The sequence below is a fragment of the Epinephelus fuscoguttatus genome, linkage group LG15, assembly GCF_011397635.1.
Source record: "Epinephelus fuscoguttatus linkage group LG15, E.fuscoguttatus.final_Chr_v1".
In the NCBI taxonomy this organism is placed as follows: domain Eukaryota; kingdom Metazoa; phylum Chordata; class Actinopteri; order Perciformes; family Serranidae; genus Epinephelus; species Epinephelus fuscoguttatus.
This window is the reverse complement of record NC_064766.1, coordinates 41,479,086-41,503,807: the sequence shown is the minus strand read 5'-3', so window position 1 is coordinate 41,503,807 and position 24,722 is coordinate 41,479,086. Positions and strand designations below refer to the sequence as shown.

General features: G+C 36.5%; 3 protein-coding genes and 1 pseudogene across 21 annotated transcripts in view; 2 read left to right on the top strand and 2 right to left on the bottom strand.

The window, feature by feature from the left end:
- The window catches only part of rasal2 (RAS protein activator like 2), a 114,825-nt gene extending 114,051 nt beyond the window's left edge, over positions 1-774 (top strand). For all 4 annotated transcript variants that reach the window (XM_049599510.1, XM_049599508.1, XM_049599507.1 and 1 more), the window contains one exon: positions 70-774. In XM_049599510.1, coding sequence (XP_049455467.1) covers positions 70-237 — 168 coding nt within the window. In that variant the 3' untranslated portion in view covers positions 238-774. The remainder of the gene's footprint in view (positions 1-69) is intronic.
- A 142-nt stretch (positions 775-916) lies between these two features.
- Positions 917-2,650, top strand: LOC125902888 (protein NCBP2AS2-like). Its single transcript, XM_049599546.1, has 2 exons — positions 917-1,999; positions 2,081-2,650. The coding sequence occupies exon 2, from the start codon at positions 2,099-2,101 to the stop codon at positions 2,414-2,416; it is 318 nt and encodes a 105-aa protein (XP_049455503.1). The 5' UTR covers positions 917-1,999; positions 2,081-2,098; the 3' UTR covers positions 2,417-2,650.
- Positions 2,651-11,431: 8,781 nt separating this feature from the next.
- On the bottom strand, positions 11,432-13,324 carry LOC125902871 (E3 ubiquitin/ISG15 ligase TRIM25-like; annotated as a pseudogene).
- Positions 13,325-21,385: 8,061 nt separating this feature from the next.
- Positions 21,386-24,722, bottom strand: part of dlg1b (discs large MAGUK scaffold protein 1b) — a 185,264-nt gene continuing 181,927 nt past the window's right edge. For all 16 annotated transcript variants that reach the window (XM_049599534.1, XM_049599519.1, XM_049599520.1 and 13 more), the window contains 2 exons: positions 24,013-24,104; positions 21,386-21,872 (listed from right to left, as the gene is read on the bottom strand). In XM_049599534.1, the coding sequence (XP_049455491.1) occupies positions 21,766-21,872; positions 24,013-24,104 (199 nt within the window). In that variant the 3' untranslated portion in view covers positions 21,386-21,765. The remainder of the gene's footprint in view (positions 21,873-24,012; positions 24,105-24,722) is intronic.

The window sequence follows — 24,722 nt, the reverse complement described above, 5'->3', positions numbered from 1 at the left end:
TTGATTTCATTTCATACCTGTCAGTCTGACTTCCTGTCCCACCTCCTCTCTCCATCTCTGTCCAATCAGGAGAAGCGGATCGGCTCCCTGGACGCGGCGAACTCGCGGCTGATGGCAGCGCTGACGCAGGTGAAGGAGCGCTACAGCACGCCCAACCTGCGCAACGGCCTGTCACCCACCAACCCCACCAAACTGTCCATCACTGAGAACGGAGAGTTTAAGAACAGCAGCTGCTGATTGGTCGACCAGGACAACAAGAGGCGGAGCTTAAACTCTTAAAGCTGCAGCTCTGCGAACGATCAGAGCGAGAATCTATAAATACGAGTGTAAATACTGAAGGTTTGATCTGTTAAGTGTACAGAGAGTATGTGTGTGTGTGTGTGTGCGTGCGTGTGTGTGCGTGTGTGTGTGCGTGTGTGTGCGTGCATGCGTGTATGTGTGTTCATTGTCACAGAAGCACAGTGAGGAAGAAACAAACCAAAAACTAAAAACGCACTCGAGTTTTCTAACCAACTTTTTTTTATCGTTTTTATTTGAACTTTTTTTTCCTTGCAGAAAGCTGAAGTCGATTTTTGATTGATTTTATTTTATTGTTTTATTTTTTAGAGTGGAGTTTTGTTTTTTTACCTGACGAGTTGTTTTTGGGTTTTAATTTATTCCTCCACGTCGTCTCCCTGTTGCTGATCTACTGAACAGACTCCTGTAGGATCAGGGTCAAAGGTCGCACACCTGTCTGCTGTCCCACGTTGAGAATAAAAGCTGCCTGAAAGTTGAGTGTGTTCTCATTTATATCGTCTCCATGGAAACTGTCAGTTAATAGTTTACCAGCTTGTACACAGTCGGGCACTTTACACATAAAAGTATACTCTTTTTTTTTTTTTTTTTAAGCTGTCACTGTTTTGATTGGTGATCATTAACTGAAGTTATTTTTCAAGAGGTGCCGGTTTGTCTCAGAATTTTTGTTTGATTTTACTGTAAATAAAAATTTCTGTGTTTTAGACTGTTGGTGGAAATATTTAAAGACGTCACCTTAAATTCTGGTGAAATACAAAGAATATTTTGCACTGTTTTTTTATGTTTTATAGACAAAAACATAAAATAATCTGCAGATAAGAGTCAGTTGCAGGTCAAAACTGTTTTCATTTTTATTTAGAACTAAGTGAAAATTTAAAGCGTCAGCTGATTCATAAAGAATAAAAACGTAATCATATGAGCAAGTTTTTTTTTTAAAGTAAGTAGAAACAATTAGTCAATTAAAGGAGCCGTTTGACAGACAATTAATCTGCAACTGTTTTAATCATAAATTAATGGTTTCAGTCATTTTTCAGGAGGAAACATTTGTTTTCCAGCTTCTTAATTTCTGCTTTATCTTTAAATCTAATATTTCTATCTGAAGGAGTCGCACTGAAAGTGAAGAAAGGAAAAAAATGTGACATTTTCTGATGACTGAAGACCACGTGATTATTTATTAAGAAAATAATCTTCAGATTAAATAAATAATAAAGTCGTCGCTTGTCAAAGAGGTTTGAGTGAATGAATTAACGAATTAAACTTTGATTTCAGATAGAAACGAATGTTTCAGATGATCACAGAGAGATATGTTACTTCACTACTTTTAGGTCAAACTTTTACGTCTAGCTACTGAATCTTCAAAATATTGTAATTTTTACTACATTATTTACGAGTTGTATTTATCCCACTCTGCAGATAAAATATAATTCACTCTAGATTTATAGGTTTCGGATGAGAATGTAATTTCAGTTCAGTGAAAGCCATGAACCGCCTCAAGCACAGACCGCTGAAGGTTGTTTGAAATCAGTGGATGAATGTATTTATCTGAGGCTACAAAACTCCTTAATTAAAATAAAGATGTTTGTTGTTTTTAAGGTTAAACAATTTTTTTGTTTTTTAAGTGTGTTTTTGACATTTATTTTGAAAGACACCACCGGAAGTCACGTGTCTTCCTCTTCAAATACACTAACTGTATGTGATTGTTGAGGTGGGTTAACTCGGTCACTGCCCGGTGTGTTCCTCTGTGCTCAGGTGTTGTCCGCTTGGTCTTTAATTGGTTGTCCTGCAGGTGCGTGGTGACGTCACCATGGTGCTCAGGTATCTGCTGTCCGCGCTGGTGAGGAAAGCTCAGGTGGTGGAGAAACTGTCGGAGTCTCTTCCGGTCCGCAGCGCGGCGCGGCTCACCGCCCGGGCCGCTCTGAGAGCGCAGCAGGTCGGTAAGGACGCGGCGGGCCGGGCGCTCCGGTCCCGAACGGTCCAGCAGATCCGGCAGGAGGCCTCCAGGGCCCCGGGAGGACTGGGAGACCTGAGCGGGAAGGCCCGGAGGATCCGAGACTCGCTGCTGGAGGACGTTAAAGACGGTGTTAGCGACGCGTCCCGACAGATCAAACACAGGAAAAGATGATGTCGTTTGTTCCATGAAGCTTCAAAATAAAAGTCTCTGATGGACAAAGTGAACTCTTTTCTAATGAAAATATTCTCCACTAACATGTCGTCTGTTTCACCACAGTTACAACTGTTGTGATTATATGCAGGAGGCCAAATCAGACTACAGTGTATGATGAAAAAAATATTTAAAGTGTCACGATGAATTGTTCATTTTTGAGTCAATACAACATGTAATAAAACGGTCATTAAATAAAATCTTAGTGTCATTCAAATAGTGAATTTAATTTTAATGTAAATATATCTACATATATGTCTTACAAATACAATAATCATGATTCTACGTTGTAAACCTGTGTATTATAATCAAATATTAAAAATATGTCAACTATATTATGTCGTACAAAATTATGAAAAAAAAGTCAGAGCATAACGTCATCAAAAATCATGAAAATACGTCATAGTATAGCATGTCGTCGAAAATTATTTAAAAAAAAGTCATAGTATAACATTTCGTCAAAAATGTTTAAAAAAGTCATAGTATAGCATGTCGTCGAAAATTATTTAAAAAAAAGTCATAGTATAACATTTCGTCAAAAATGTTTAAAAAAGTCATAGTATAGCATGTCGTCAAAAATTATGAAAAAAGTCATAGTATAGTATGTCGTTATAAATTATGAAAAAAAGTCATAGTATAGCATGTCATCAAAAATTATGAAAAAAGTCATAGTATAGCATGTGGTCCAAAATCATGAAAAAAGGTCATAGTATAGCATGTCGTCCAAAACCATGAAAAAAAGGTCATAGTATAGCATGTGGTCCAAAATTATGAAAAAAGGTCATAGTATAGCATGTCGTCCAAAACCATGAAAAAAAGGTCATAGTATAGCATGTGGTCCAAAATTATGAAAAAAAGTCATAGTATAGCATGTCGTTATAAATTATGAAAAAAAGTCATAGTATAGCATGTCGTCAAAAATTATGAAAAAAAGTCATAGTATAGCATGTCGTTAAAAATTATGAAAAATAGTCATAGTATAGTATGTCCTTAAAAATTATGAAAAAAAGTCATAGTATAGCATGTCGTTAAAAATTATGAAAAATAGTCATAGTATAGTATGTCGTTAAAAATTATGAAAAATAGTCATAGTATAGTATGTCCTTAAAAATTATGAAAAAAAGTCATAGTATAGCATGTCGTTAAAAATTATGAAAAATAGTCATAGTATAGTATGTCCTTAAAAATTATGAAAAATAGTCATAGTATAGCATGTGGTCCAAAATCATGAAAAATAGTCATAGTTTAGCATGTGGTCAAAAATTATGAAAAATAGTCATAGTTTAGCATGTGGTCCAAAATCATGAAAAATAGTCATAGTTTAGCATGTGGTCAAAAATTATGAAAAATAGTCATAGTTTAGCATGTGGTCCAAAATCATGAAAAAAAGTCATAGTATAGCATGTGGTCCAAAATCATGAAAAAAAGTCATAGTATAGTATGTCCTTAAAAATTATGAAAAAAAGTCATAGTATAGCATGTCGTTAAAAATTATGAAAAAAAGTCATAGTATAGTATGTCCTTAAAAATTATGAAAAAAAGTCATAGTATAGCATGTCGTCAAAAATTATGAAAAAAAGTCATAGTATAGTATGTCCTTAAAAATTATGAAAAAAAAGTCATAGTATAGCATGTCGTTATAAATTATGAAAAAAAGTCATAGTATAGCATGTCGTTATAAATTATGAAAAAAAGTCATAGTATAGCATGTCGTTATAAATTATGAAAAAAAGTCATAGTATAGCATGTCGTCAAAAATTATGAAAAAAGTCATAGTATAGCATGTCGTTATAAATTATGAAAAAAAGTCATAGTATAGCATGTCGTTATAAATTATGAAAAAAAGTTATAGTATAGTATGTCATAAATTATGAAAAAGTCATAGTATAGCATGTCGTCATAAATTATGAAAAAGTCATAGTATAGCATGTCGTCCAAAACCATGAAAAAAAGTCATAGTATAGTATGTCGTTATAAATTATGAAAAAAAGTCATAGTATAGCATGTCGTCAAAAATTATGAAAAAACAGTCATAGTATAGCATGTCGTTATAAATTATGAAAAAAAGTCATAGTATAGCATGTCGTTATAAATTATGAAAAAAAGTCATAGTATAGCATGTCGTTATAAATTATGAAAAAAGTCATAGTATAGCATGTCGTCCAAAACCATGAAAAAAAGTCATAGTATAGTATGTCGTTATAAATTATGAAAAAAAGTCATAGTATAGCATGTCGTTATAAATTATGAAAAAAAGTCATAGTATAGCATGTCGTTATAAATTATGAAAAAAAGTCATAGTATAGCATGTCGTTATAAATTATGAAAAAAGTCATAGTATAGCATGTCGTCCAAAACCATGAAAAAAAGTCATAGTATAGTATGTCGTTATAAATTATGAAAAAAAGTCATAGTATAGCATGTCGTTATAAATTATGAAAAAAGTCATAGTATAGCATGTCGTCCAAAACCATGAAAAAAAGTCATAGTATAGTATGTCGTTATAAATTATGAAAAAAAGTCATAGTATAGTATGTTGTTAAAAATTATGAAAAATAGTCATAGTATAGCATGTTGTTAAAAATTATAAAAAAAAAGTCATAGTATAGCATGTCGTTAAAAATTATAAAAAAAAAGTCATAGTATAGCATGTCGTTAAAAATTATAAAAAAAAAGTCATAGTATAGCATGTCGTCCAAAATCATGAAAGAATGTCATAGTATAGTATGTCCAAAATTATGAAAAGGTCATAGTATAGCATGTCGTTATAAATTATGAAAAAAAGTCATAGTATAGCATGTCGTTATAAATTATGAAAAAAAGTCATAGTATAGCATGTCGTTATAAATTATGAAAAAAAGTCATAGTATAGCATGTCGTCAAAAATTATGAAAAAAGTCATAGTATAGCATGTCGTTATAAATTATGAAAAAAAGTCATAGTATAGCATGTCGTTATAAATTATGAAAAAAAGTCATAGTATAGCATGTCGTTATAAATTATGAAAAAAAGTCATAGTATAGCATGTCGTCAAAAACCATGAAAAAAAGTCATAGTATAGTATGTCGTTATAAATTATGAAAAAAAGTCATAGTATAGCATGTCGTTATAAATTATGAAAAAAGTCATAGTATAGTATGTCGTCCAAAACCATGAAAAAAGGTCATAGTATAGCATGTCGTTATAAATTATGAAAAAAGTCATAGTATAGCATGTCGTCAAAAATTATGAAAAAAAGTCATAGTATAGCATGTTGTCAAAAATTATGAAAAAAGTCATAGTATAGCATGTCGTCAAATATTATGAAAAAAGTCATAGTATAGTATGTCGTTATAAATTATGAAAAAAAGTCATAGTATAGCATGTCGTCAAAAATTATGAAAAAAGTCATAGTATAGTATGTCGTTATAAATTATGAAAAAAGGTCATAGTATAGCATGTGGTCCAAAATTATGAAAAAAAGTCACAGTATAGCATGTGGTCCAAAATTATGAAAAAAAGTCATAGTATAGTATGTCGTTATAAATTATGAAAAAAAGTCATAGTATAGCATGTCATCAAAAATTATGAAAAAAAGTCATAGTATAGCATGTCGTTATAAATTATGAAAAAAAGTCATAGTATAGCATGTAGTCAATAATTATGAAAATATGTAATAGTATAGCATGTAGTTATAATTTATGAAAAAAAGTCATAGTATAGCATGTCGTCAAAAATTATGAAAAAAAGTCATAGTATAGCATGTCATCAAAAATTATGAAAAAAAGTCATAGTATAGCATGTCGTCAAATATTATGAAAAAAGTCATAGTATAGTATGTTATAAATTATGAAAAAAAGTCATAGTATAGCATGTCGTTATAAATTATGAAAAAAAGTCATAGTATAGCATGTCGTTATAAATTATGAAAAAAAGTCATAGTATAGCATGTCATCAAAAATTATGAAAAAAAGTCATAGTATAGCATGTCGTCAAAAATTATGAAAAAAGTCATAGTATAGCATGTCGTTATAAATTATGAAAAAAGTCATAGTATAGCATGTCGTCCAAAACCATGAAAAAAAGTCATAGTATAGTATGTCGTTATAAATTATGAAAAAAAGTCATAGTATAGCATGTCGTTATAAATTATGAAAAAAAGTCATAGTATAGCATGTCGTCAAAAATTATGAAAAAAAGTCATAGTATAGTATGTCGTTATAAATTATGAAAAAAAGTCATAGTATAGCATGTCGTCCAAAACCATGAAAAAAAGTCATAGTATAGCATGTCGTTATAAATTATGAAAAAAGTCATAGTATAGCATGTCGTTATAAATTATGAAAAAAGTCATAGTATAGCATGTCGTTATAAATTATGAAAAAAAGTCATAGTATAGCATGTCGATATAAATTATGAAAAAAAGTCATAGTATAGCATGTCGTCAAAAATTATGAAAAAAAGTCATAGTATAGTATGTCGTTATAAATTATGAAAAAAAGTCATAGTATAGCATGTCGTCAAAAATTATGAAAAAAAGTCATAGTATAGCATGTCGTTAAAAATTATGAAAAAAAGTCATAGTATAGCATGTCGATATAAATTATGAAAAAAAGTCATAGTATAGCATGTCGTCAAAAATTATGAAAAAAAGTCATAGTATAGTATGTCGTTATAAATTATGAAAAAAAGTCATAGTATAGCATGTCGTCAAAAATTATGAAAAAAAGTCATAGTATAGCATGTCGTTATAAATTATGAAAAAAAGTCATAGTATAGCATGTCGTCAAAAATTATGAAAAAAAGTCATAGTATAGCATGTCGTTATAAATTATGAAAAAAGTCATAGTATAGTATGTCGTAATAAATTATGAAAAAGTCATAGTATAGCATGTCGTCAAAATTATGAAAAAGTCATAGTATAGCATGTCGTTAAAATTATGAAAAAGTCATAGTATAGCATGTCGATATAAATTATGAAAAAGTCATAGTATAGCATGTCGTCAAAATTATGAAATATTCATAGTATAGTATGTCGTTATAAATTATGAAAAAAAGTCATAGTATAGCATGTCATCAAAAATTATGAAAAAAAGTCATAGTATAGCATGTCGTTATAAATTATGAAAAAAAGTCATAGTATAGCATGTCGTTATAAATTATGAAAAAAAGTCATAGTATAGCATGTCATCAAAAATTATGAAAAAAAGTCATAGTATAGCATGTCGTTATAAATTATGAAAAAAAGTCATAGTATAGCATGTCATCAAAAATTATGAAAAAAAGTCATAGTATAGCATGTCGTTATAAATTATGAAAAAAAGTCATAGTATAGCATGTCATCAAAAATTATTTTTAAAAAAGTCATAGTATAGCATGTCGTCCAAAATTATTTTAAAAAAAGTCATAGTATAGCATGTCGTCCAAAATTATGAAAAAAGTCATAGTATAGCATGTCGTCAAAAATTATGAAAAAAAGTCATAGTATAGCATGTCGTCAAATATTATGAAAAAAGTCATAGTATAGTATGTCGTCATAAATTATGAAAAAAGTCATAGTATAGTATGTCGTTATAAATTATGAAAAAAGTCATAGTATAGCATGTCGTCAAAAATTATGAAAAAAAGTCATAGTATAGCATGTCGTCAAATATTATGAAAAAAGTCATAGTATAGTATGTCGTTATAAATTATGAAAAAAAGTCATAGTATAGCATGTCGTCAAAAATTATGAAAAAAAGTCATAGTATAGCATGTCGTCAAAAATTATGAAAAAAGTCATAGTATAGCATGTCGTCAAAAATTATGAAAAAAGTCATAGTATAGCATGTCGTCAAAAATTATGAAAAAAGTCATAGTATAGCATGTCGTCAAAAATTATGAAAAAAAGTCATAGTATAGCATGTCGTCAAAAATTATGAAAAAAGTCATAGTATAGTATGTCGTTATAAATTATGAAAAAAAGTCATAGTATAGCATGTCGTCCAAAACCATGAAAAAAAGTCATAGTATAGCATGTCATCAAAAATTATGAAAAAAAGTCATAGTATAGCATGTCGTTATAAATTATGAAAAAAAGTCATAGTATAGCATGTCGTCAAAAATTATGAAAAAAAGTCATAGTATAGCATGTCGTTATAAATTATGAAAAAAAGTCATAGTATAGCATGTCGTTATAAATTATGAAAAAAAGTCATAGTATAGCATGTCATCAAAAATTATGAAAAAAAGTCATAGTATAGCATGTCGTCAAATATTATGAAAAAAGTCATAGTATAGTATGTCGTCAAATATTATGAAAAAAAGTCATAGTATAGCATGTCGTCAAAAATTATGAAAAAAGTCATAGTATAGCATGTCGTCAAATATTATGAAAAAAAGTCATAGTATAGCATGTCGTCAAATATTATGAAAAAAAAGTCATAGTATAGCATGTTGTCAAAAATTATGAAAAAAGTCATAGTATAGCATGTCGTCAAAAATTATGAAAAAAGTCATAGTATAGTATGTCGTTATAAATTATGAAAAAAAGTCATAGTATAGCATGTCGTCCAAAACCATGAAAAAAAGTCACAGTATAGCATGTCGTCAAAAATTATGAAAAAAGTCATAGTATAGTATGTCGTTATAAATTATGAAAAAAAGTCATAGTATAGCATGTCGTCAAAAATTATGAAAAAAGTCATAGTATAGTATGTCGTCCAAAACCATGAAAAAAGGTCATAGTATAGCATGTGGTCCAAAATTATGAAAAAAAGTCACAGTATAGCATGTGGTCCAAAATTATGAAAAAAAGTCATAGTATAGCATGTCGTCAAAAATTATGAAAAAAGTCATAGTATAGCATGTCATCAAAAATTATGAAAAAAAGTCATAGTATAGCATGTCGTCAAAAATTATGAAAAAAAGCCATAGTGTAGCATGTCGTTATAAATTATGAAAAAAAGTCATAGTATAGCATGTCGTCAAAAATTATGAAAAAAAGTCATAGTATAGCATGTCGTCAAAAATTATGAAAAAAGTCATAGTATAGCATGTCGTTATAAATTATGAAAAAAAGTCATAGTATAGCATGTCGTCAAAAATTATGAAAAAAGTCATAGTATAGCATGTCGTCAAATATTATGAAAAAAGTCATAGTATAGTATGTCGTTATAAATTATGAAAAAAGTCATAGTATAGCATGTCGTCAAAAATTATGAAAAAAAGTCATAGTATAGCATGTCGTCAAATATTATGAAAAAAGTCATAGTATAGTATGTCGTCATAAATTATGAAAAAAGTCATAGTATAGTATGTCGTTATAAATTATGAAAAAAGTCATAGTATAGTATGTCGTTATAAATTATGAAAAAAGTCATAGTATAGCATGTCGTCAAAAATTATGAAAAAAAGTCATAGTATACTATGTCGTCAAATATTATGAAAAAAGTCATAGTATAGTATGTCATCAGCAATTATCAAAAAAAACATCATAGTATAGAATGTCGTCCGAAATCATGAAAAAAAGTCATAGTATAGTATGTCGTTAAAAATCTTTAAAAAACGTTATAGTATAGCATGTCGTAAAAAATCATGAAAAAGTTATCGTATAGCATGTCGTCCGAATTCATGAAAAAAAGGTCATAGTAAAGCATGTCATCAAAATTATTTTAAAAAAAGTCATAATGTATGATGTTATCCGAAGTCATGAAAAAACGTCATAGTATAGCATGTCGTTATAAAAGATCAAAAAATGTGATAGTACAGGTGAAAATAAGTGTGACTCGCACGTTCTAACCTTCAATGCCAAGTCACTGTGTTGAAAATCAGCAGGATGAAGGCGCCCTCTTGTGTTGAGCATCAGTTGTCACATTTCACTTGATCACCTGCTGTGATGTTCACTGCAGGAAGACAAGTCCAGAGTTCACTGAGCCTTTGGCAGCTTCACACAACATCAGCAAAGAGACATTTCAACATGTGTAATATCACACTGTGTGCGTTTGTTGACAGGAGTCACACCCTGAAACACTGATGCTGCATTCAGGTCACATGGGAAAGATGGGAGAGAAGAGTTTCAGCTCTCAGCTTGGAAACAGTATTTGGGAATGTGAGATCTGAGGCCGTACGTTCAAATGTCTCTGACTGGTTGAACTGTGATCAAACAACACGGAAACACTTGTGAGCAAATGTCAAGAATCAGCTCCACAGTATCTGTTGTGTGATGTGTGTGTCAGGACTTTGAAGTGTGTGTAATAAATCCTCTTCACTGACTAAACAAAGTGTGGGTTGTAAAAAGCCTCAGAAAACTGGTGTCATGTCTGTGTGACCACGCTGTTTGAGTGAGGAAAGTTAAAGGACAGAGAGCGACTGACAAACGCTCTTCTGCTGTAAACATCAACACTGGACTTTGTGGTGTTTGAGGAGGAAAAGTGCGTCAGTTGTGCTCTCAGATCAGTGTCACATTTTCTCCATCAGCTTTGTTTGAGACCCTGGAATGAAGACAGGAAGAAAAGACTTTGTCCATGTTTGTTTATTCATCATGTAAAGATTCAGTTTGTTCACACATCCCATCAGTAAAGTCTGTTCAATGATTTCATGTTCACATTCACTTTATCCACACAAGAATCTCAGCTACGTACACGAAACGACTCAGTCATCTCCTTATTGATTCTGATCAGGATCATCAACAACAACTACAACCTCTGCTCTGCCAAACAAATCAATGTGAGCACACATTTCTTTGCACAGAGAACAAAGTGTGGAGGATAAAGGAGCTCTGCTGCTTTCTCTCTTCACACACAACAACATACAAACACATCAGTACAAAGATTGATCAGACATTTAGAGCCCAGAGAAGTCCACATTATTCTCATGCAGAGAAATGTCACTGCAGCTCAACAAACATCATCATGAGCAGTGAGAGCCTCCATGGCTGAACACACACAGGAAGGAGCGCCACCTACACACACTCAAACATTTACACAACAACTCAGGAGAAGATGTCAAAGTCCACAATGTTTGACTGACAGCTGATCTGTGTGCAGTGAAGAAACGCCACAACAATCAGCTGTCAGCAACAAACATGGAGACCAAACACAGAGTTTAACCCTTAAATGACTTCAGACTATTTGACTTGACACAACTCAGCTGTGGAATCAAGACAAAGCCAAAGTCCAGCATAGAGAGGCTGAGTGAATGTGGTCTGGACTCTGTGGAGGAGAGTCATGGTTTCAGAGACGCTGTAGAAGGACAGAATACCTGCACTGTGATCCAGGTACACTCCTACTCTGGAGGACTGAGGACCTGAGACACGAGTTTCGACTTTGTTGTACCAAAAGTTATAACTGTTATTGTCACAATATAACGCCCAAGATTTGTCATTGAATCCAAATAAACATTCATCCCCCCACCCTGCTCTGCTGATATTCTTGTATGCGACTGCTACATAAACTCCTCCTCTCCACTCCACCTCCCAGTAACAACGTCCAGTCAGACTCTCTCTACTCAGGACCTGACGCCTGTGAGTGAATCTGTCTGGGTGTTTAGAATAAGACTGTTGTTGACTCATTACTGTCACTTTCCTGTTCCCCTCAGATAATAACAGATAAGTGTGTGCTGTGTTTGGATCCAGTGTGATGTGACGTGAATATCTGAAGAACTCAGCTCTGGTCTTGGGCTCTGGTTGTGGCAGTAAAACATCCACTTCAGTCACTGTCAGTGAGACGTTTGTCCATGTGTCCCTCAGAGTGTCCTGTAGTTTATCTCTGACTCCTGACACAGCCGCTGTCACGTCCTCAAAGTAGCGGCGAGGACGGATGTTGATGCTGGATGAGTGTGTGGCTTCACTGAGTGCTGACAGTGAGGGGTAGTTGTGTAGAAACTGGGTGTGATCCTGTGTGTGAGAGCTGCTCCAGCTCAGCGTCTTTCCTCTTCAGCTCAGTGATCTCCTGCTCCAGCTTCTCCTGAAGCTCTTTGACTCGACTCACTTCAGTTTCCTGCTGCCATCTGAGCTGCTGCTTCACATCAGAGCGTCTTTTCTCCATGAGACGGATCAGCTCAGTGAAGATCTTCTCACTGTGCTCCACTGCTTTATCAGCAGAGCGACTGATAGCCTCCACCTCCTGTTGGAGCAGCTTCACATCTTTCTCTGTGTCCTGGATTCTCTGCTGGATGTTTTGTCGACTCCTCTCCAGCTCTCTCTGCCTCTCAGTCCTTTCTGCTGCAGCTGACACTGTGTCGTGGCCTTTATGTTCCTCCACAGAGCAGAGATAACAGATACACTGCTGATCAGTGCGGCAGAACATCTTCATCACCTCATCATGACGAGAGCAGATGTTCTCCTGCAGCTTCTTGGAGGGCTCCACCAGCTTGTGTTTCTGTAATGGAGCCGAGTCACGATGAGGCTGGAGGTGTTTCTCACAGTAAGAGGCCACACACTGCAGACAGGACTTGAAGGCTTTCAGTTTCCTCCCAGTGCAGACATCACAGGCCACATCTTCAGCTCCAGCATAGCAGTGATCAGCAGGAGCAGCTTGGAGTCCAGTCTTCTTCAGTTGCTCCACTAAAACTGCCAACATGGTGTTTTTCATCAGGACAGGCCTCGGTGTGAAGCTCTGCCTACACTGAGGGCAGCTGTAGATTCTCTTCTCATCCTCTTCATCCCAGAAGCTTTGAATACAGTTGATGCAGTAGCTGTGTCCACAGGGAAGAGCCCCCGGATCCTTCAGTAGATCCAGACAGATGGAACAAGAGAACTTTAGGGGGTCCAGCTGAGCTCCTTGCTGCGCCATTTCAGCTTGTGGCAGCGACTGTGTGAGTCTCACTTCCTGAGAAGTGAAACTAGTCTGAGCTCTGATATTTATGATCTCATGATCTAAACATCATGTGATCATGCAGTGAATGCAGCCTGTCAGCTCTGTCACGTCACCACCATGTTGGTTCCACCCATCTATAAAGTGCAGATATGAAGGGGAGGGAACAGAGTGGAGCTGGTTGTGTGTGAGAGCAGGAAGAGGAGGGAGGGCTGATTCCAGGAAGACCAGCAGCACTTTGGACTCTGTTTCATGCTTTCAAATGAAGTCTCAGTTCAAACCTGCTCCCCGTCTGAAAACACTCCAGTGTTCAGTTGTTAATTCAATTTTCAAATAGACACAAGAAGTTTGTGCTCTTAAAAAAAAAAAAAAAAAAAAAAAAGGATCAGCACTCAGTGAATAACCTCCTAAGCCCTATGATAAACTAATATGGCAAGGCTTAACTATACAGACCAGTGAGCAGTGATAACTAACATGTCTTTGGGGTCATCAGGTGGGAACCTCCTTTCACCAGTGTTTCGTCTAGTTGGTCCCACGACACCTCCAGGAGGCTAGACAGTGATCTCTGCCGTCTCAGAGACACTCCCCTAATGCCAGGTCTCACTGCTCCCCGCACTAACCGAACAACCTCCTTTACCTTACCTATACTACCACAGAGGAGGTAGACCCAGGGAAGGAAGCCTTGTTCGGCTATCACACTCCCCTGCCGGGTTAGGCTGTACAGTCTACCTCCCCAAGACGAGCCCTCACAACAATGACACCTCCAGGAGGCTGGACAGTGATCTCAGCCCAAACAGCACTGCCACCTTCAACCAAACCCAGGCTCCGTACATGCGAGCTCCAGGTAGAGACAGTGCTGATACTACCTTTCCTAGCACATTCACCATACTCTATTTCACACGCTACATAGCATAACTACAATATAAGCTAAAGTTAAAGGAGATAAATAAACTTACAGGATCAGCAAACACACTCACCTTGCAGCATGGTCTCAAACAAAATGGATTCAAATAGGCCACTCCCACACTAAAATAACCTTCCTCTTCCTGGATTTCTCCTGAGAGGAAGTGGATCTCTCCACCTGATCTCAAGGAGTTATGTGCCCTGTTTAGTAGTTCCCCCTGCTGGCCCCCAACTGACAATATTTCTTCTGTAATAGATAAACTGGCTACATCTAACTGCTTCATCTGACATTTCCCTCACTGTCTTCCTCAAACTCTGTCCCCGCACTCCGAGTTCCCCCAGGAGCGAGACAGCTGATCTTGCTATGAATCCCCTACACCCCACTTCCACTGGACAAATCCTAGTCTTCCATCCTCGCTGCTCAGCTTCTGCTCCTCAGTCTGCATATCTAAGCTTTTTTCTTTCATAGGCTTCTTCCACTGAGTCTTCCCAAGGAACTGTCAGCTCAATGAAATAAACTATCCGTTGACTCACTGACCACAACACTAAGTCAGGCCTCTGCCTGGTACAAACTATTTCCTGGGGAACAACAAGCTTTCCCCCTAAATCTACTTGCATTTCCCAATCACAAGCACCTTCTAGGCGGCCACACCCTTGCCTCCTCACTAACTTATCTCGTCTGCGTTTCTCTCCCTCACGGACAAACTGAATTGCTAAACTCCTATCCTTAACACCTTCTGAATTCACCTGTCTTCGTTTCCCTTTGATTCCTGCAGCTAAACATTTCAACACCTGGTTATGTCTCCATGTATATCGGCCTTGTGACAAGCTAACTTTACAGCCTGACAAAATATGCTTTAAGGTTGCGGTACCTGAACACAATGGGCATGATGGGTCCTCTTTTACCCACAGTTTTAGGTTCTGGGGGGTTGGTAACACATCGTATGTAGCCCCTACCAGGAATCTAATATGATTCTCCTCCATACTCCACAGGTCCCTCCAACTAAGCTTCCTCTTCTCTACACTTTCCCAATTCAACCACTGTCCCTGTTTAGCCTGGGCCACTACCTTTGCACCCCTTAGCATCTCTTCCTGTCTACGTATCTGTTCCATGACCAATTTTCTTTTATCTTTGAGTCCTGCTTTATTCCATACCAGTTTGCCTGAGCCAAGCCCCAGGCCTCCCCGGCCAAACTGAACATTACCTACAATCTCTGCATGCCTAAGAGCTGCCTCTGCCTCCTGAACTGCCGATCTTGGGTTCCACTTCCTCCCCTTGGTTGGATTTGGAGCCACACTCCTAACTACCACGTCCTTACTCCCAGGTAACAAGAGCTCTGTCCTGACCTTGGCCCATTTAAATTCCTCTGTTAAACTAGATACTGGCAGCTGAAGTATCCCTTTTCCATACAATGCAACACTACTTAGGCACCTAGGAGCACCCAACCACTTCCTAATATAGGAGCTAACCGATCTTTCAATTCTCTCCACAACGGATATTGGAATTTCATAAATTGACAATGGCCACATTAACCTAGGATATAGCCCAAACTGCAAACACCACAACTTCAGCTTTCCTGGAAGTTCTGATTTATCTATTCTATCCAATCCTTCAGCCACATCTTTCCTAAATGTCACCACCTGTTCCTCATCATTCAACTCCACATTGTACCACCTACCTAAGCTCTTTACTGGCTTTTCCCTAATTGTTGGGATTTCCTCATCATCTATGACAAACTTCCTGTCACTTAACTTCCCTCTACATATCGAGATGCTTCTAGATTTACTAGGCTTGATTTTCATGCTGGCCCACTTGAGGTTCTTATTTACCTTCTCTAGTAGCCTCTTTGTACATGGCATTGTTGTGGTCACCAGTGTCATGTCATCCATGTAAGCCCTAACTGGTGGAAGATGCAACCCGTTCTGCCGTCTCTCCCCACCTACCACCCACTTAGAAGCCCTGATGATTACTTCCATCGCCATAGTAAATGCCAATGGAGAAATTGTACACCCTGCCATGATGCCTATTTCTAGCCTCTGCCAACCTGTTGTGAAACCTGCCGTACTTAGACACAACCTAATATCCTGAAAATATGCTTTCACTAAGTTAACAACTACCTGTGGCACTCTGAAGTAGTCAAACGCACTCCAAATGAGGCTGTGGGGTACTGAACCAAACGCATTTGCAAGATCTGAAAATACTACATGCAGGTCCCTTTTCTTAATCTTTGCTGCCTGAATCTGGTGCCAGATCATGCTAGTTTGCTCTAAACACCCTGAAAAACCTGGTATTCCTGCCTTCTGCACCATGGTATCTATTAAGCTATTCCTTTCTAAGTAGCTAGCTAATCTCTGCGCTACTACACTAAAGAAGTAAATACTAAACTACACTAAATACTTGTTAGCTCCTCAGGTTTTGGTGATGGCTCCATATTTCTGACTCTTCCTCAAAGTCTGTTAAAATAACTGGAACAGAGCACAACAGGAAGTGGTGAAACTTATTTGTCATCTAACACTTCAGTTCCGGTTGAGTCATTTTCTGCAGAGTGCAGACGCTTGGCTGCTTCCTCTCACCTTGCTTGCATTTTTCTGCTGATATTCATGTGAGAAACTGTGAGCACTATGATCCGCTCATTTTGAGAGCTCTTTTAGATTCAGTTTTAGTCTTGAGACAAAAATATGTATTTAGTCACAGGAGGTTATGAGCAGATAGTAAGAAGGAGGAGGAGCAGGCTGAGCTGGTGTCGGACAAGTATTAAAAATATTAAAATACAGCAAAAATATCTGAGTCCAAATCAAAGTTTTAAAATCTTTAAAACAAATGAAGAAAAATGTGCTGATGCAGCGAGAAGATTTCAACCAGTTTTCACTCAAAAGAAACTTTGTCTCTTTTTAAATATTTGTATAAAAAACGACTCGGGCTATGTTACCTGTTGATCCTCAGGTGAGTCTGTCTGATTGTTTGAACACAGTGTGAATCTGAGTTATTTTATTCTGCTAAAATGCAGTCAGACTGACAGTAGGCGCCTCGCCTGCCTGGAGAGTAGACGAGAGCAGGCGGCTGCAGCAGGAAGTGGAGACAACAAGCTGCGGTCAGGTCAGACAGTTTCCTGACAGGTCCCAGCAGCCCTCAGTCCGTACAGGAAGTCACAGACACACTCACATCCTGTCTGATATGATGTCGATTGATTCTAATATTATCAGACTTATATATCGGTTTGTTTCCAGTTGTTTAAATAATGACAGATTAATTTCTTAAATACTTTACAGGTGATCTGTAGTTTATGTTGATGGTTCATGAACTCTCCTGTAAATCAGATCCGATCAGTGTGACCTGTCCCCTCAGCTACACAGGCTGATCACACTGTGTCTGACTGTAAGCTTCATATTTCATACAAGACAACCAGGGGCGGATTTAGTCATTTTGGGGCCCAAGGCAAAGACAGGCATGGGGCCCTCCAGATCCTTTTATTCATCCCTATTTTCAATCCTTATTGTACAAAGACACTTAAAAAGGTGTTTTTAAGTGTCTTTGTAAAAGCCGTAATAAAATAAAGGCTTTTAATGAAGTAATCAAGCTACCCTTTTTCTTTCCCTGCTCCATGCAAGAGTGCCTGAAGTTTGTTTTTTCATCCTTGGTAAGATTTTGAGCCCTCTTCTTCAAGAGCACCTGCATTTTTCTTTGAGTTTTTGGACAATATGGGTCCTTGAGCACACCACTACCTCTTTTCTCAAGTAAAAACGCTAACCATAAGTGTATGAGGAGTTTTATGGGGCCCTCAGAAACTTGGGGCCCCAGGCAGCCACCTAGTTTTGCCTAATGGTAAGTCCCCCCCTGAAGACAACAGCTTTCATTAAATATCAGTCAGATACAGTCAGAGCGTCACACCTGGACACGTTATTGTAAGAGTCCTCACACCTCACTGACCGCAGTGATGTTTAATACTTCAATAATTGATTCAGTCCATGTTGACATACAGCAGACTACATGCAGTTTGTGATGAATGTGTTCAGTCTCTCAGCAGTCACAAGTTTCCTGTTCACAGAATAAACCTTCAAATCAGACAAATCAAATCTAAATCTCTGAAATTAAACGAAAATGAAAAGTTTATATAAAACGTCATCTTGTTGAGTCGACATCTGAACCAATCAGCTGTTAGATCAGGTGAGAGCCGAGCGTTTCCCATCATGCCGTGGGTCTTGCAGTCGGTGGAGAGCAGCTGCAGCGCCTCGCTCTCATGATTTCATCGCCGTCCACTTTTGTAAGACGTCAGGGGAAGTCGGGATGAAGTCGGACACAAAACTAACCAGCATGCATTGTGCTGCGACTGTGGATCATCTCCAACGAGCCTACTCTGACTCGTTCAGCCGTTCATATGTATTTTTAATTAAATATTTCACAAACATGCTATGTAGCCTCCATGGTAGGCCGTTTTGGTCCCGGTAATGTTTCAAGCACATCTTCCAAACCACTGGATCGCAAAATGAGCCCCTCCCCCACAGCTACAGGTAGCTTCTATCAGGTTTCTATCCATCCGTAAAGAAATACGCCTCCTAGTGTTGGACACTGGATACTGGATATTTACGGATCTGCGATGACGACGTGAGAGCCAAAGAAAGCTCCATGGTTTGAACTTAACGGACTCAGACACCATTTAATCAGCTGAACAAACAAACAAACAAACAAACAATCAGACCTAAAGCCCAGAAGAAGAAGAACACTGCAGCACTTCCTGTTTTCTTGTTAAGTTTTTATTATGCTTAAAAAAGAAAATTAAAAGACAGAGGAGGTGGTGATCAAAGAAAAAGAAAAAATATATATTCAAATATCTTTATACTTTTCTATTCATATATGATTAACAATGCAAAGAAAATAATTCCCGTAGTAGTAGTGCTTAAGTAAAGTTCAATATAGACTTTTATTATAACAAAATAGGCAGTTTACCGAGGGTTAAATATCTGTCAAAATCTCATTGTACAATAACCTGCGTGTTCGGGACACACCTGCCGACACCTGGAGGTGGCAGCTCGTCTCCAGGCGCACAAATCACCACATGATCACATGATCGACATCGTTTCCATGGTAAGACACTGACGACGCTGACAGACGTCTGACGGGGTTCGAGCTTGTGCCACAAGAGGGCGCCGCTCCGCACAACACCACCCCAAACACACCGATAATAATTATAATCATCATAATAATAAAAAATCAGTTCAGTAAAATCAAGTTTATTCAAAGTTTAAAATCAGCGTCACATCGTAAAAAACATCTCGTCAAGTCGTTCTGTCTTTAAACACTCGTTTACTTTCAAATCTGACCGTGAAAATATTTCAAGCTGCTTTCGAAGAAGTTCATTAATTTCACAAAATAAATATATAAAAACTGGAAACGATATTCGAAAATGACACGATAAAGATTTCTTAATTATATGCAAGAAAACTGCAAGTTTTTCATGTAATTCTGCATTTTTACAGTTTAACTCAGTAAATAACTCAAAATGAACAGATCCTAATTTCCCCCCCAAAAATCCCAAAGATGGTCTTCTTGACATTATAACAGAATTTTACTGTAGCAAGTTTCTCTTGGTCATAAGGTAGTTTTGCTAACATGATGTCATTAGTTAGTTCTGTTGAGATTTTGCATCATAAGTTATTTTTTTTAAACGTCAAACAAAAGATCTTACCTCTGATTTTTTTTTTTTTTATAATTGGGAGATCTTTAAAAAAAAGTGTTCTTGTCATTATAATAAATACATTTCCTGTGTTGAGCTTCTTTTAACTATATTGTTGTATATATTTTATGACATAAAGAACTCTGCGACAATATTTTTCTAGAAATTATATATTTATATAAATTGAATCAAGATATATTAATTTAAATAATTACAAGAATATTTTCTATTAAAACAAGAAAATTCAGAGACAATTCTCTTGTAATTTTCAGTTTTATTGAGACAGTTTTTCTGTAGTCATGAACTTTCACATACGGTGTTATCGCTCTTTAATAATGGATTGAATAATTTTATTATTATTAGTATTATTTTATTTTTTCTTGAAATTATGAGAATTTTCTTGGAGTAAAGACTTCTTGATTATGAGACAGTTTTCTCTGGAGTATAAAATTATTATCCTGTGTTGAGTTTTCTTGTAATTCTGTTCATCTACATATTCGTATTGATTACTTTTACTCATTATGACAGTTTCATTGTGATTCATAATTAAAAGAATGTTTTCTCTCATTACAACAAAATTATGAGACTAATTTCTTGTAATTCTGTATTTTTGCATACTAAGTGACATTTTTTGTGACAAATTATTTTTTAGATTTTTTTTGTCATGACAAACATTCTTGTGGAATTAAAAACTCTAGTTTTTCCATAATAATGTTGATTTTTAAAACATGTTGCTTTATTCATGTATTTATATGAATTGCTTTGAAGTTTTGCTCATAATTATGACATCATTACAGGAACTAAACGAAAGGCCTTTTGTTGTTTATTATTACAAGTAAATCATGAGATAGTTTCTGGAGAACATTCCTTTGATAGTTTTCCTGTAATTATGAGTTTCTTATAATTTGTACATTTTTTTAACATTATCATAACTTCCTGTGATAATGTCGATTAATGTTGATGAATTTAATGACCTGAAAAATTTTGTTTTAAGTGAAAACAGGTTGAAATATTCTTGATTTAATCACTTGTTTTAAAGAAAACGAGGCTTTGGACTTTTGAACAGACAGAAGTGACTCGAGTCGAGATGTTTTTACGGCGCAGGCAGAATAATGAACGCTGTGACCTCTGACCTCATCAAACGGAGGTCAAACTAAATGTCTGAAATGCAAAAATGTTCAGCAATAAAATCAGAATCCATGAAGTGAAAAGAGTCAATTTCTCCTCGCCTGGATGAATTTAAGTGAATGAGTCCGACTCCACAGCGCCCCCCAGCAGCAGAGCAGGAACCCTGCAGAGCGTCCTGACAAACATCCTGCAGCAGCGAGGAGCAAAAATAAAATATAAAACTAAAAGCAAGTCAACTCAAGTGTAAAAAACAAAACAAAACAAAAACAAAACAAAAAACGATGAAATGCAGAACAGAAGAAGCTGTGATGTCAGACGCTGAAGGGGCTGATGGGAAATAAATGGGGCTATTAACTGACATGCTGTTAAAGCTCAAACGTGCAAAGTTTTGCTTTTTGTGTCTCCGCCGGACGCTGCCTGAGACTGAAACTCCGTCCGCTTACCTTACAAGACCCAAAAAAAAAAAAAAAAAAAAGATAAAATCATCTTCGTACGTTTCTTCTCACCACTTTCATGGACACGTCTTCTTCTTCTTCTTCTCCTCCCTTAAACATTAAGGAGCTGTACCGTGTTGAGTGATGTCATCAAACTTCCTGTGTGCTTTACTCTGCTGGTCAGGAAACCCAACAATGGAGTCTTATTCAGGCAAAACAAATACAAAATGAAACAACGCTCTGATCAGCCGGTGTGTCGTATCGTTGATCCGGAGGCAGGAGGCAGGAGGGAGGAGGGAGGAGGGAGGATGCTGCTGTCTGCAGGTCGACTTTTCTTTTCAAAGTAAAACAAAGTGAATCTAAAGAGAGGAGGAGCGATGGCGCAGACAGAGTTTTGAACCTCATAACTTCTCCTTGGACTGAACCCATATGAACGGACCCGACTGCTCCTCGATGATCTGCTTCACCTGATCGTAGATCTCCTCCAGAGTGTCGCCCTGAACGATGGCTGAAACATAATAAGCACAACTCAAAGTTAAAGAGGAGTACACGTTTCTACTGGAACATGTTCACACGCTTTGATGGTCAAACTGGAATCACCGCCTCGCGGTCGTACGCCTCCGGGAACCAGTCAAGTTACAGTTTATGCCCGTGTCTGTCCAGACTCACGTGGAACCGTGACGGCAGACGATGCTTCAAATGTTGCCGCAAATTCTAAAACACGGACGACGCGTCACACACAGAAGATCTATACAATCAGCACAGTTTCAAGATTAGAGTCACCAATTCAGTATCTGACCAAATGTCTCCCCTTCTGTTCCTGAGATATGACGTTAAAACATGATGATGCCACAGTCAAGCTGACCTTTGACCTTTTGACCTTCATTATTTTATCCTGTTAGACATTTGTGTCAGAATATGTATGATTTCTTGAGTTTAGGACAAAATCATGTTTTGTGAGGTCACACTGACCTTTGACCCCCAGACTCTGATCAGTTCATTTTTGAGTCAAAGCAGACATTTGTGACAAATTTGGAGAAATTCCCTCCAGGTGTTCTGGAGAAACAGCATTTCTGAGAATGACATGGATGCAAAGTCACAGTGACCTTTGACATCCAACATCGAATCAGTTTGTTCTTCAATCCAAGTGGATGTTTGTGCCCAATTTGAGGAACAATTCTTTAAGGCCTTCTTGAGATATCGTGTTCACTGGAATAAGATGGACACCAAGTCACAGTGACCTTGACCTTTGACAACCAAAATCTAAACAATTCATCCTTGAGTCCAAATTGACATTTGTGCCAAATTGGGTGAAAATCCCTAAAGCTCTTCTTAAGATATTGCATTCGAGAAATGACATGAATGCAAGGTGACAGTGACCTTTAACAACCAAATGTATCTAACCAATACATCCTTGAGTCCAGGTGGATGTTTGTGCCTAATTTGAAGAAATTACCTCAAGGCCTTCTTGAGATTTTTCTGTGAAGATAATGAGATGAACACAAGATCACAGTGACTTTAAACTTAAAACATCGAAATCAAAACAGTGCATTCTTGAGGCCAAGTGGAGGTTTGTGTCATTTTTGAGGAAATTCCCTAAAAACCTTCCTGAAGTCACATTACCTGGAATAAGATAAACACAAGGTCACATTGTGACATTTGTGCCAAATTTGAGCAATTTCCCTCAAGGGCTTTTTGCATATCGCATTCACTAGAAAGAGACAGAAGATCATAGTGACCTTGACATTTGACCACCAAAATCTGATCAGTTCATTGTTGAGTCAAAGCGGACGTTTGTGCCAAATTCAAAGAATATCAATAAAGCTGTTCTTGAGATATAGCCTTCAAGAGTATAAAATGAATACAAGGTCACTGTGACCTTTGACAACCAACATCTAAACAATTTATCCTTGAGTTCAGGTGGATGTTTGTGCCAAATTTCTTTAAAAATTCCTCAAGGCCTTCTGGTGATTCCACATTCATGAGAATGAGATGGATGCAAGGTCACAGTGACTTTGACTTATGAACCCCAAATTCTTATCAGTTCATTGTTGAGTCCAAGTGGATGTTTGTGCCACATATCAAGAAATATCCTGAGGCTGTCTGAGGCACAGACGAAAACCCTTTATTTTGCACTTCCTGTCTTCACCGGAACGCCTGTATTCACCTCCTGTCAGACGCTCTGTTTTAGTGCCCGTCTCTTTAAGCTCGCCCTCCAACAGCCCCATCTGCTCTGATTGGTCAGAGTTTCCAGTTCTTCCACATGCCAGTGTCTCTCTGGCGTCACTGCGGCCGGGGAGCTCAGTTTAATCTATTTAACAGGGGCCACGCACAGAGTTAGCTGTGTAGCTCATTAGCATCTGTGGTCCCTGAGCAGGTTTATAGCAGCTTAGCTCCAATCAAAACAGAGAAACCTTCCAGCAGCTCCTCGTCTCATTTACAGGTTTAAAGATGTTCAGTGAGCAAGTGCAGCAACAGAGACATAAAAAGGAGAGACTGTGGCTTTGATGTGGAGATGCTGAACCTGGACCTGGACCTGGACCTGAACCTGGACCTGGACCTGAACCTCAGACACAGTGACTAAAGGGAACACGGTGTTCTGTCAGCATCTTGTTTGGTGTGCTGGCCTGCAGGTGGCGCTGTCTCACCTGTGAAATGCTCGGTGAACTCCTGCTCCAGCTTGGTGGCTCTGTCGAAGGTTTTCCTGCCCTGCTCCTCTGTCAGACGCTTGTTCATCTCCCTGCAGCACAAACGTCACACAGAGGGAAACCACGTCACCGTCAGCACGCTATAACGTTCTGGGTTCAGATTAGTGCTAATCACTCATCTCCACATATCAAGTGTTTTTTTTCTCAATAACAAATATTCAAAATATGAATAATTACTGAATATTTTAGTATATACGTGTGTGTGTGTGTGTGTGTGTGTGTGTATCTCCTTATATAGTTATAACAAAACACATTTATTTATAGTAAAAAATGATAGCTTATTAAGTATTCTTGAATTGTTATTTATAATGTATTCATAATATATATTCCCAAATATTATATATTTAAAAATATATGTAGTGTGTGTATATGTACATATACATATATATATATATATATATATATATATATAATATATGAAAACATAAATACATTTGAAATATATTGAACACAAATATTTTTTTATAAATAAAAATAATATTTAATTATGTTTTGAAAATATATAAAAAGTTAATGAAATGTATAAATAAATGCATGCATATGAATTTCTTTATATACATATATACATTTTTATATATATATATATATATATATAATTCCATGTGGTTTTAATATGATGATAATTATATGTATTATTTTTCACAGTTGGC